This window comes from Acanthisitta chloris, unplaced genomic scaffold, assembly GCF_000695815.1.
Source record: "Acanthisitta chloris isolate BGI_N310 unplaced genomic scaffold, ASM69581v1 Scaffold32719, whole genome shotgun sequence".
NCBI lineage: Eukaryota > Metazoa > Chordata > Aves > Passeriformes > Acanthisittidae > Acanthisitta > Acanthisitta chloris.
This window is the reverse complement of record NW_008692502.1, coordinates 1-12,332: the sequence shown is the minus strand read 5'-3', so window position 1 is coordinate 12,332 and position 12,332 is coordinate 1. Positions and strand designations below refer to the sequence as shown.

General features: G+C 43.8%; 2 protein-coding genes across 2 annotated transcripts; one reads left to right on the top strand and one right to left on the bottom strand.

Annotated features, from left to right (window-relative positions):
• Window positions 1–403: 403 nt before the first annotated feature.
• On the top strand, window positions 404–5,583 carry GRPEL1 (GrpE-like 1, mitochondrial (E. coli)). Its single transcript, XM_009082699.1, has 3 exons — window positions 404–598; window positions 2,220–2,301; window positions 4,364–5,583. The coding sequence occupies exons 1-3, from the start codon at window positions 404–406 to the stop codon at window positions 4,708–4,710; spliced, it is 624 nt and encodes a 207-aa protein (XP_009080947.1). The 3' UTR covers window positions 4,711–5,583.
• A 5,100-nt stretch (window positions 5,584–10,683) lies between these two features.
• Window positions 10,684–11,724, bottom strand: TADA2B (transcriptional adaptor 2B). The gene has a single exon (XM_009082698.1). The coding sequence runs from the start codon at window positions 11,722–11,724 to the stop codon at window positions 10,684–10,686; it is 1,041 nt and encodes a 346-aa protein (XP_009080946.1).
• Window positions 11,725–12,332: the final 608 nt, after the last annotated feature.

The following is a 12,332-nucleotide window of genomic DNA, read 5'->3' as shown; positions in this document are numbered from 1 at the left end:
AGCCGCAGGGACGTGAGGAGCGGAGCAGTCGTTCCCCCCGCGCGGCCGAACGCGGCGCGCTCGGGGTGTTTTCTGGGAGGTTGTTGCAGGTCATTGCATCACGTTGAGTGGAGTTGCTTCCTGGCAGAGCTCTGCGCTGCAGACGAGCTCTTATTGCCCTTATAATTGCTACGACTTTATAAACTGAATGTGAGAGACACTTAGGAGCTGGTATCTTGCAGCAGTTACTGTTTCCTACAGTTTAAGGGGTCAGTTACTTCTCACGGAGGTTCACACAGTTTTCACAGGCCTAGAACTGTTGTATTTATGCTTTAATGTGAGGATTTTGTAGACAATAGTGTGTCAAAAAAGTCTCCACTGTATCTAGAAAATGCTAATGTCTTACAAAATAAGCAGCTGATCAATGCTGTCCGTGTTTTTTCACCTTAGGAGTTCTCCACGACTGCTCTGTGCAGCAACACAACAGAAGAACACTGGCAGGAACTTGGAAGAGGACCAGAGTCAGAGCCAAAATGAGCAGAAGGCTGAAGCCAGCTCTGCTGAAAAACTGCTATCTGAAGAAAAGGCCAAACTGGAAGAACAACTAAAAGAAGTCACTGTAAGTGTCTGTGGTTGCTCACCTTACAAACTGGGTGCCTAAGAGCCTTCGCTGCAGGTCCTCAGTGCACAGTCTGGCCACAGTGATGTGACTCCTGTGTAGCTGGTGAATAAAACCAGCAATGTGATCATTTCTTTAAACTTGAGAGTAGATGTACTACAAGACCTGAGGTACATCCCTGGTCCAAAATTAGGATTTTTGGGTAGTTTCTTTCCAATTTCTGGATGGAATTGAATCTTCTCCAGCCTGAAAATTTGTTACTGAGTTTCATGTAAGTTTTGCTCAGAGAGAAATGATTTTTGGAAGCTGTGAAAGAGTTTGAGTGTGTCTTTGGTGTGTGCATTTGTGTGTGGAAACAGCTGCTGACTTTTCAAAGGTCAGAATTAATGGTGCTTTTATACAGTAGTGCACTTCTGCCATACTTAGGAAGTTTCTAACCTTGTCTGTTGGAGAACCCTTCAAACTCAAGGTTGACTTGTCACATTGCCTCACTCTGGCCTGATGTATCTTGGATTCTCTCCCATGGGTGACTTCTGCAGGGATGAAGTATGCCCTGAGGGGTGGGAGGTGTGTGTTTAGCAAAGGTGTTAACAAATGCTTCAGTAAAAATGTCTTTCTGGAGTATTTGAGACTATAGAGGTAGCCCAGAACCCTCTATCGAACCAGCACCTATGGATCATAAGTTTCCTTTCTATTGCCCTTCCCAAAGCTCTGAAAGGCAAAGTCATGTGCTTGGAGTGAGTCCAGAGAAGGGCAGTGGAGCTGGTCAAGGGTCTGAAGCACAAGTGTTAGCAGGAGTGGCTGGGGGTGTTTAGCCTGGAGAAAAAGAGATTCAGGGGTGACCTTATCACTCTCTACAACTATCTGAAAAGAGGTTGGAGCCAGGGGGATCAGTCTCTTACCCAGACAGCTAGGGACAGGATGAGATGACATAGTCTCAGGCTGCACCAGGGAACGTTTAGGCTGGACATCAGGAAGAATTTCTTCACAGAAGGAACGATTAGACACTGAAATGTGCTGCCCAGGGAGATGGTGGAGTCACCATCCCTGGAGGTCTTTAAGGAAAGACTGGATGTGGCACCTACTGCCATGATCTAGTTGACATGGTGGTGTTAGCTCATAGGTTGGACTCAATGATCTCAGAGGTCATTTCCAACCTTAGTGATTCTGTGAGATGCAGTCAAACATCTCTGTTGGTAGCATTTGCCTATTGGCTACCTAACAGCTCTTCAGGCAGCTTGGGACCATTTTTACTGTGTTTTGAGATTCTTCACTGGCATGTGAAGGTCAGGCATACTCAGGGTGGAAACCACCAGGGAGTTCTGGGTTAGGTGGTGAAGCACTTGACCTGCAGTACCTAATTTTATGGAATTTCATTCTTAGTACATCCGTATTATTTCCTTTCCATCACTTCATCTACTCTAAAGTGAAGCAAACATCTGCCTTGGTAGGAAGAATGCTGTGGTGATTGGCATGTTGTCTTCAGGGTACTCTAGATAGTGATTTAGGCTGTGAAACTGTTTACAATGCTGTTTTAAACTAAATGTGCTGGTTTGAATTATTGTCAACTACTCAACTCCCAGGAATAAAATCTCTTCTGTTGCTGTTCTTTCTTCTTTAGGACAAGTACAAACGTGCCTTGGCAGATGCAGAGAACGTGAGGCAAAGAAGCCAGAAACTGGTAGAAGAGGCAAAGTTATATGGTCAGTAGAGGCTCCTTTTGTGTTTGCTCCTAAGACCTGGGAAATGCAAAGGCTGGAAAAATTAACCTGAGCGGCCTGCAGGATTGAAGAGTTGTACTTCCCAGTGATCCTGACTACTTGGTTAGAAAATATATTTGAGGCAGGGAGGTTTGAACAGTTCCTTACTTTGCATCAGAATTGTAACCAAGGTCTCTGGTTTCCTACAGTGTGTACTGCAGTAGGAGATTTTTCAGTAAGGTTTGCAGCCTGAAGTTTGCCTTTTTCATACACTTCGGTCTCAGAACTGACTGCAAGTAACAACCAAGAACATGGAATATTGCCTTTCCTTCAAGTTTGGGGTTTTGTTCTTGGTGTTTGGTTTTGTATTTTGTTCTTTTGGGGCCTTTTTGTGTGTTTCTGGGGTTTTTTTAGCCTTTTACAATTGAATAACTTTTCTGTGCAAATGCTGCAGCAGAGCAGTGCTGTTGCATCGTGGTGTTGGAGTGCCAGTCTGGCTTGGAGAATGTGTTGGTCTTTTTGGCCACACCACACAGCTCTGTAGTTTAATTCTGAATAATCAAGATTTAGTTGCTGAATGCAGTGTCTTCAGTTAATGTGCACTGTAAGAAAAAGCACGGTGTTCCTGTACCCTTTTCATGGGTATTTGAATGCTTCATCCTGAAGTTGATTTGCAGTAAGCATTATTTCACTAATGTGCTGCTTGGTGCAGAAGAACTTTGAGTCCTGTCTGAGCTCAGAGATGCTACAATAGAAATAAATATTCAAATCAAATTTGCCTTGGAAACTAAATTACATGTATCTTTAAGTTTTATCTTTTGTACATGACTGCTTGGTCTGTTGAAGGAAGAGAAACTCATTTCTGAGACTTGCATAGATTCACAGAGATGCAGTCACAGATACCTGCAAATATAACTTACACAATAAAAAACCAACCAAACCACTTTGGGAAGAGTTTGGTTATTTGGTTTGATCCAGGTCACTAGACAGCCGGTTTTTCTGTGTTTGGGACACTTCAGCTCTAACCACAGCTTTACTTTTTAGTTTAAAACTGTGATTGATTTGCTTATATTTTTAGAACTACTTGGGCACTGTTAGTGGCTGTTCTGTAAGGAGCTCGAGTCTCTACAGAGTTGCACAGGTGTTAAAAGTGACCCTTTCCTGAAAACTGGCTGAGCCCTGTAGATCTTGCAAGGTGCTTCCATAGTTGTGGGGGTTTTTGTTTAAACCAGAGACTTGTCTTCTGCTAATGCTCATATCACTTCTTGGTAAGGAAAAAAACCCCATCCAGAATGTGAGCAAGAATTAAAAAGGCTATGTCTGGCCTAAAAAAACCCACAAAAACCAAACCCATGTGGAAATGTGGTATTTTATCTACTTGTTCTGATTTTTCTTGGTTGCCAGGAAGTTTGTCTCGAATAATGTTAGTCCAGATTCTCTTAGTGTGAGCCAGAGAACAGCTTCAGGACACAGACTGTCCTTAGCTTGGGAATTGCTCAGGCTTTGCAGGGCACAGCTGCTGACTCTGTAAAAGAGGTTTGTAGTGTGAGGGAGAGGTGGGAGTTCTCTTCAGTCAAGGAACAATCCCTGTCCATCCCTTGACTTATCAGCCTCACCACATGCTTTTCTTCTGCAGATTCTTTTACCACATCAGATTGAAGGGTGGGAATAGGACACCATAATGCATTGAACTTTAGGTGAATCCCAGGGTGAGAGAGACATGAGGAAGTTACATGAAGCCATCTGAAGTTTTTGGTAACTTTAGTTAGGATTTTAACTGTTAGGCCATTACCATAGCTTTAGCTTTTTTGAGTTGAAATAATGTTTTTTTTCCATAGAAGCAGAGGAGAGGATGTGGATTTCAAGGTACCTGTAATAGTTCTGTATAGTCTTCCAGACTTGGAAAGGGCATTTTACCCCAGATGTTTATGATATCACATATCTTCTTAAAAATCTAAAAGTACAGATAGTGCTGTGGGGTTTGGGGCCATGGAGTTGTTGTTTTTTTAACACTTGTTTCCCTCAATGGACTAATCTCATTCCCTTCTGTTTTATATCTTTTTAGGGATCCAGAGCTTCTGTAAGGACTTACTAGAAGTTGCAGACATTTTGGAGAAAGCAACAGAAAGTGTCCCAAAAGAAGAAATTAAGGATGAAAATCCTCACTTGAAGAGCTTATACGAAGGTCTCGTTATGACAGAAGTACAGATTCAGAAAGTGTTTAAAAAGCATGGCCTGCTTAGACTGAATCCTGTGGGAGCCAAGTTCGATCCCTACGAACACGAAGCACTGTTCCATGCTCCCATGGAAGGGCAGGAGCCTGGCACTATTGCACTGGTATCCAAGATTGGCTATAAGCTGCACGGGCGTACGCTGCGGCCTGCCCTGGTGGGGGTTGTCAAAGACCCTTAGCTGCTCAGTCTGAGAGTTGAAAATGCCATACAACTATTAAACAGCTGGATGGTTTTTCTCTTGCACCATGCTTTCCTCGTTCCTCTGCACCCTGAGGGGTTTAAATGAGTTGGTTGAGGTCTCCCAGGGAAAATGAAGCAACTGATGAAATTCTGCTTAGTGGCCTTGGACATCACTGCTCATAAGCTCTGTCTTCAGTGTGAAATGCAGGAGCCATTGAGCCCTCTAATGCTTTAGGTTAGATAATGTTTTTTACAATCGTTGCTCCTGAAGGAGCATTAAATTGAATGAAATGCTCACAAGAATTTTGCAATCTCACATTTGTCACTGTGTGTAGATTGAACATCCAGATTGTGGTTCAAACACTTCCTTTGGTTTTGTAGAATCTCACATTGCGGAAGTGGGTGAAGTAGTACAAACAACTTCTTTCTGCAAGCAGCCATCAGCTTTTACAAACTGATGTGATAAATGCTCTGTTTTGTCTCTTCAGAAATAATCTCTGAAGGACTGAAGTTGAAACCTTTATGAATTCTGACCTGTAAATAAATGGCAATGGAGATTAGATATTTTTTTGTAATTTTTCAGCCTTTTTGTCCTGTACTAACACTGGCTCAAGAAAACCATCTAATACTTGTATGGCATTGAAGAACCAATAGAATTTATCCTATCTCTGGATTTTTTTAATTTAATATTGTATAAATTGGTTTAAACAATTTTGATAGTCTTGTAACTTCAGCTTTACAATCAGTTTGTTACGCAAACTGTAGCTACAACCCTGCTGAGAGCCAGGACACCCAAAGAAGTGAATAGCTGAGAGTTTGGTATATGCTTTCATTTAGACTTACATAAATAATTGCATGTAAGTGGCTCAAAGAAAAATGTGAACTTAGTTTCGTCTTCATTTCTTGCATTTACTCAGTTTGGCTCTTCGGCTGCATCAGAACTTTTCCCATTTGCAGCTCTTGCCATGTGTGGCTCCACCTGCTGCTCCCAATCCTGCACAATCAGGGTGAAATACAATCCATAATTAACTGAATGTTTTGTCCTACAATTTGTCTGGTCACCTGGATAGGAGTGGGTGGAACTTGGCAAATTACACAACTGACAAAGTAACTATCCTGTCCTCTCGTCAATGAAAGCTCAAATGCTTAACACAGGGGGCAGAAACTTCAAACTTAGGGAAGTTATTAAGACCTGGTAAACAGTAAGTACTTCTGAATTTTTTTACCATTGTTATTGGTTACCTTGGCTTATGGAGCTTCTCACCTTAAGGTAAGGTATTGATTACATGTTTTTGGTTCAGATGCAGTTGCCAACAGCTTACTGAACACTAGACCTACTCATGGTGAGAAGTGATTTCTCATTCCTTAAGACTTTTTTTCCCAGTGCTCTTTTGCCTCATGGGAATCAAAGAGTTAACTAGGAACAACTTAAGTGCATACAACTGTTTGGGGGTTAGTCATTCTTTCTTTCTTGACTCTAAGAAGGAAAATCAATGCTTTGACTGGGCAGAGGAGAGACAATTTTTTGATGCTTGTGTGAAGACAACTAGAATGTTAATTTTTTTTAAACTAATCAAGTACAGAGATCAAAGTGCAGAAATTGACTCTAAAAATTCCATATACTGAAGTTCCTTCCATCTGGGTTTGGAGCAGGCTGTAGCTGTGTGAAGTAGGATTGAAGAAATGGTTTCAGTTGCACTTTGACTGGGACCTGTTCTCAGCTGATGTGAGAAAGGGACCAGGGTCACTTTATGTACCTTTTAAGAACTGTCATGTATTGGTTTGTCACCTCCCAACCTGTCTGGATCTAAACTAAATCTAATAATAACTTAGTTAGTATAGAAGTTTTTCCAACAGGGCAATCAAAACAAAGGGACAGCTTCTTCCCTAGCGGATGAAGACTTCTTTAATGAGCTTCCCAGTGCCCCACACAAACTTTTTTGGGCTACATCACTTCATTCGGGGTGTTCTTAAACATGAGTTCCTGTTAAATGTTCAGTACAAGATTCATTTTTGAAGCTGATACCTGAGGATCTCATTTAAGTGGTTCCTCTTTGCCCACTTGGAGAGGCTTTGGGCACTGAGAGCTCCAAACACCCACTCTGCCCTACCACAGTAAGCACCGAAGAAATCAAAGAACAGAGGGAAGTAGTACTGAAATTTAAGCTGTCAACAAAGCCATCACCAGTACTAGCTACTTCATAAAGACTTTTCCACCCACCCCATTTAGTACAATGACTTAAGCCATTTTCCTCATTACACAAGCTACAATACTGTTAAATCAATCATGGAAAGAAATTTCAATACAAGTTTATTTACCAATATACAATGCAAAAATCTAGTAAAATGCTGTGTGCACAACATCAGTTAGGTTTTACATGATTTCAGCACAGGCATTTGTGTGTCTGGTACAGCCACACCAGGACACAACTCAAATGAGTGCAACATTCCCTTTGAGGAAGAACGTGATGAGCTGAACATTCTCACCACGTACCTTCCTTCACAGTATTTAATGTGTCATCACTTAAGAGCAACTGGGGCAACATGCAAAAACATTTTGTGAGAAGAGAGAGTAAACCAAAAGGCTGATGGAGTCTGTTTCACCTGCAAAGAAGCCTGATGCAGTGGCGGCACAAGAGAATAATGGCCGAGTGCTTAGCTTGTGTGATTTACAAGGCAGTTCATGGTCAGACTTGGGCAAGCTTACAAATACTCTTCTTAATGCTTGCTGGGGCAGGAGGGGCTGTAACCACAATGCTCTGTAGCAAGCCCTTCTGCACTGGGTAGCACAGAGCATGGAGATTAATGCTCCCTGTAACACATCACTGGCACTGGACAGACTTATTGCTGCCTCTGTCAGAAGCAGAAGATCAGTATTTTGAACAGCTTACAGAGTGTTGCGTTTCCATTGGCTTTACATCAATGCTGTTAAGACAGATACTATCATTAGTAATATCTTTAATTAGAAAAGAGCATTAAGCATATAAAACACCTTGCCATTAGCAACATGAAGGCTAGGTTATTTGTACAGTACAGGAAGCACTTCCAGATCAACACAAGATACAAGCTGAAGAGCTCTTTACCATGTTTTTTTTTCTCAGTCCCTTCAGCGCAGAAGAGAAGCAGCATAGCTCTAGTAAGTTGCTGGATTAACATAAGTGTATCTCAACTGAAAAACAATCAAACAGAAAACCAGCAGCTCATAACAAAGGAATGCTTGGACTAAATCAGTTCCATGTGAAAATATGGAACAGCAGCATCCTCTAGTGCAAGTCACCTTTAAAATGAAAAGCATAGCTGACAATGAGACATTGCTTCTAGGGAAGCCCTTTCCAAGGGACTAGTATTTGCCAAAGCAAACATTTACCACCTTGAATTTGCTTGCAAGTACAAAATAAATATTGATAGCCATATTTCATACATTAAAAATACTTTATTTTACATTCATTTTGATGTTCAATAAGTTACAACTAGCACCAAAGAAACATTCTGGAGGGGTGGAGGAATTAAGAAACTAGAGAGTGTAAATGCAGAACTCACTTCAACATTTAAATGACTCATTGGTGCCTAGATTTTTTCCTATGTTATTGTTCAGATGGGCTTTATGGTATTGCTTCAGTTAGACTTGGATGTGCCAGAACAGTGTAGAAATGTAAAAATCACAGATTTGAGGAGGGAAAAAAAACCAAACCTAAAAGAATGAACAACAAAAAAATTCTCTTAAACTCCCAGCTACATGCAGAGTTGAGGCTCCAGAACATGATGTTACGGCAATTAGGTAACAAGTTACAGGAAGAACCAAATTGCATAATTAGAATACTGGAAAGAAAGACTGAGCTTCCTCCCCTTGGGAGTAGGACAGAGAAATAACCAAGGGTTTATGAACCTGTTTGCTGTTTGTACATGCATACAGGGTGGAAGTGGTTCTTAAAGCTACTCAGCACTGCAGTTAGCTCCACTGCTGCCAAGGACAGACAGTTTTGTCTTGAGTATTCCTCAACAAACCACTTACAAATAAGCCAAACAAAGTATTACATCCGAGAGGACATAGCCCTTACCTTTTTTTACGGGACATAACATCAAAAGCTCAAAAGAAAAAGGCACTAGAGTTTTGGTTTCTTCCTTCCTTAGAAATGCTGGCTTTGTAATTGTACCCCTTTTATCCTAAGCTCACTGGGAACACTGTCTTGGTAAAGCTGAAACCCAGTTCTGATCAGAATACCTCTGCCAAACTGCAGAATTAATACTGTTTTAAGATTACCTGGTATCCTCACTGACTGCAGCCCAAAGCATCAAAGCAAGGTGGCATTTCCAGTGCTTCCACTCACTTTGAAGCCAGTTGGGTCCCATGTTTTGGCACACCTGCAGTCCAAAAGACCTTCCCAGTTGGTCTCCAGTCACACCTTCCTGCTCTGGAGGTGACCAGCAGAGAGGCTTAGGCACAAGTAACACTGTGCCATCTTCCATGTGGCACCCACCAGTGTTTGGTTAAATACCAGCGTGGGAATTTAAGGATGAAATGAGTGTAAAAATCCTTTTCTAGTCCTCCTTCAACATCTTTCCCTCAATCAGTAGATTTTACCAGAACAGTACTGCAGATCCAGCATTTCTGTTCCCTGCTGTGTCCCATCCCAGCTGGCACCTGGATCACACACCACTCCAGGCTGCAGCTGTCAGAGTTCCCTCCCAAGGTGCATTTTTTCCTATGTCAGTAATCTCAGCTTCACCGTGTCTAAGCTGGTACATGCCAAGGGACCTGCAGTCAGAACCCTGCAGTGGCTCAGCTGGCAGCTCAGTGCTTCAGGAACAATTAGCGCTGCATTTTGACCTAATCTGCTTCACTCCTTAGTTTTGTCCTTAAAAACCACTCTTGGTGATCACACTCCACTTGGGAATCTCACTCCCTTTCCCTGACCTTCCCAACCAAACTTGGGAAGAGGCAGCTACAGCTCCTCAGCCCATGGAGCTCAGCAGTTACATTTCCTAAAGGAGGAGAAGCAGCTCCCCCAGCAAAAAAAAAGCAGTGATTTTGCTGCCTGAGGCTCCTGACTCCTGGAAGACAACTCACTGCCTGTTTTCCCAAACCCCATTCCTGGCCCTTGCCCTAGTGCTGACCTCACCACTGGAACACAGCACCACAACCACTGGGTATTCCTGCAACCACAGTACTAATGAGGTAACATCAAAGCTCCAGAGAGGTCTGTTCCAGGAAAAGCTCAAGTCAAAGCTGTGCCTGGATCAGCTGGGTGGGAATGAAGCTCTTCAAGAATCTCTTCCACAGCACAAGTCCCTGAAGGCATCTCACCTACCATATCTCCTTCCTTCCACTCTCTGCTATGGCTAATCCCTGCTGCATCTCACAGGAACTCTCATCCTGCTGTCCCTGTGCCTTGGCTGTAGTTATTAAGGAGAATGTTCTAAAAGCTTAGCAGCAGTCACAGAAGCTCACCCTGCTTCCAGGCTCAGGACACATGTCAGCTTCACCCTGCTGCCAGCATTATGGCAAAAAAAAAAAACAAAAAAAAAAAAAAAAAACAAAACAAAAAAAAAAAAAAAAACAAAAAAAAAAAAAAAACCCCAAAAAAACAAAGGGAGAAGAAAGTTTCCAGCAAATGGAACTATCTCCAACCTTCAAAGAAAACCAAGGATTACACTGATACTCATGTATCCAATAGTACAGACTAAAGCAACTACTCTGGGACTACTGGACTGGAGTAAGTTCACATGGAAAAATCTGTTCTAACAATCAAAAGCAGTGAAATCCAATGCAGAAGTTTCACAATTAAGTGTTTTCCATGATCCGCAGCAAAAGTCTATTTAAACCACCATGGATCATGATTACTGTGGGGGTTTATGTATTTGCTTTTTTTTTAAGTGACATGATCTCTACCTTTGGGGAGGGAAGGAAAAAATAACGGAGTCCTGGAGGCTGTAATGGGCCTGTGCTGTGTTTGTTCAGATCAGCTGAGTTTCATGAAGCATCCCTGGATATCCAACCACTTTCTGTCAGAAAGTTTAAAATCCTTTTCTTCAGTACCTTATCTAAGTAACTGGGAAGGCGACTCTTTGAAGGAATTCCTTGTCTTTTTTGGAGATGGTCTTTAATGATGATAGTTTTTACAGTCACGTAACGTGCAGGACTCAAGTTCAGAGAGCTGCAGAGCACCTTTTCCCTGTCCGATAAGAGCTCAAAGCCAGGCAGGTTTTCAATGGCAGCAAATTCACCTTCTTTACCGTCCTCCTTCCCTCTCTTGGAGCTGGCTATGTTTTTGTTCTCCTTCCTCTTCTCCCGTTTGTGCCTGGCTGCCTCGTACTCCGCCGACTCCTCCATTTTGGTGATCCCGTTCCGCCGGTACCGCTGCAGCTCCCGGATCTTTGCTCGCAGTATCCTCTCCTTGTGCATGTTCTCAAAGAAGTCTTCAAACTCCTTACAAGACATGAACTGGTAGAGAGGCCTCAATTTCAGCCTCAACTCCTTCTCTTCTTTCGTGATCTTCCGTTTGGGAGCTTTCTCCTTGTCCTTTTTATCTTTCCCCAGGAAGGCCGGGACCAAGTTATAATCTCGCGCGATGTTCTTGCGCCGCTGCCTCTCCTTGAGCTTCCTCACGTACATGTCCACGTGAGCTCTTTTCAGCTCTATCTCCACATCATCATCGTCATAGTTCACCGAGAGGCCACTGATGAGCGTCTCCGCGTCCTGGTCATACTCGATCTCGTAGTCGTCGCGGAGGGGCATGTACCCGAGCTGCTGCTGCTCGGCCACGGAGATGTCCAGGGGAGGGAGCGGCGTGGTCAGGCTGGGGGACAAGGGGCCCCCGCTGGGGCAGGTGTGGTCTGTCACCCTGTTGGGGATGGTGTCGGGGATGCAGGCTTTGCCCAGGTTGCCGTGGATGTACATGCTCACGTAGTGTTCCATCACCTCCTGCGGCGTTCGCGACGCTCCCACGTGAGCAGCCATGTCCTCCTGACGGGAAAGAACGAGGAGGGATAGAGTGATTTGAACGATTCCCATAGCACCTCCAGCATGGTGAGCACCTGGGCAAGAGCAGCTCCTCAACACCAACTCAGCACCTAAACCTCTCCAGCAATACTGACATTGGCCACGTTCCCGTCACGCCTGCACTTCTGGGTCTGGGTGAGCATTCACCAGTGCACAGGGCAGGTAAGCCATGAAAGCAGCACCAGGAACAGCACCAGGCACGACCCACACGGTGACTCCTGAGCACCCACCACAGTCACAAAGCCAACTCACCAGCAGCAGCAGCTTTCCAAGTCCCAGCTCGGGTTGTGCTCGCTCATACTGCACTGCTGAAGCACTTTTGGAGCAATGCGGAGACACAAGACAGACACCGTTTGCAGTAAGGAACACAACACTTACCCTCCTCTAGTCACTTCACAACTAGACAAGCTGCAGCGAGCGCGCCCTTTAGGTTTTGAAAAACTCTTGACGTTTAACGAAGCAAAGCACACCGAAGGGACAATAAACGAACCAAAAGATGCTTTTTTTACTGCTGTTTCCGCACACCGAGGCTGACCGCGGCGTGACACGCCGAGGGCACAGCTGAGCGCCCACCCGCGGGCGGGAGAGGCACACCGGAGCGCGGCCACAGGTCGGGGCCG

Coding starts and splice junctions, on each gene's coding strand:
- GRPEL1 (XM_009082699.1), top strand. CDS start 404: ATGCTGTCCGTGTTTTTTCACCTTAGGAGTTCTCCACGACTGCTCTGT. Junction 599..2,219: donor AACAACTAAAAGAAGTCACT/GTAAGTGTCTGT, acceptor TTTCTTCTTTAG/GACAAGTACAAACGTGCCTT. Junction 2,302..4,363: donor AGAAGAGGCAAAGTTATATG/GTCAGTAGAGGC, acceptor ATATCTTTTTAG/GGATCCAGAGCTTCTGTAAG.
- TADA2B (XM_009082698.1), bottom strand. CDS start 11,724: ATGGGAATCGTTCAAATCACTCTATCCCTCCTCGTTCTTTCCCGTCAG.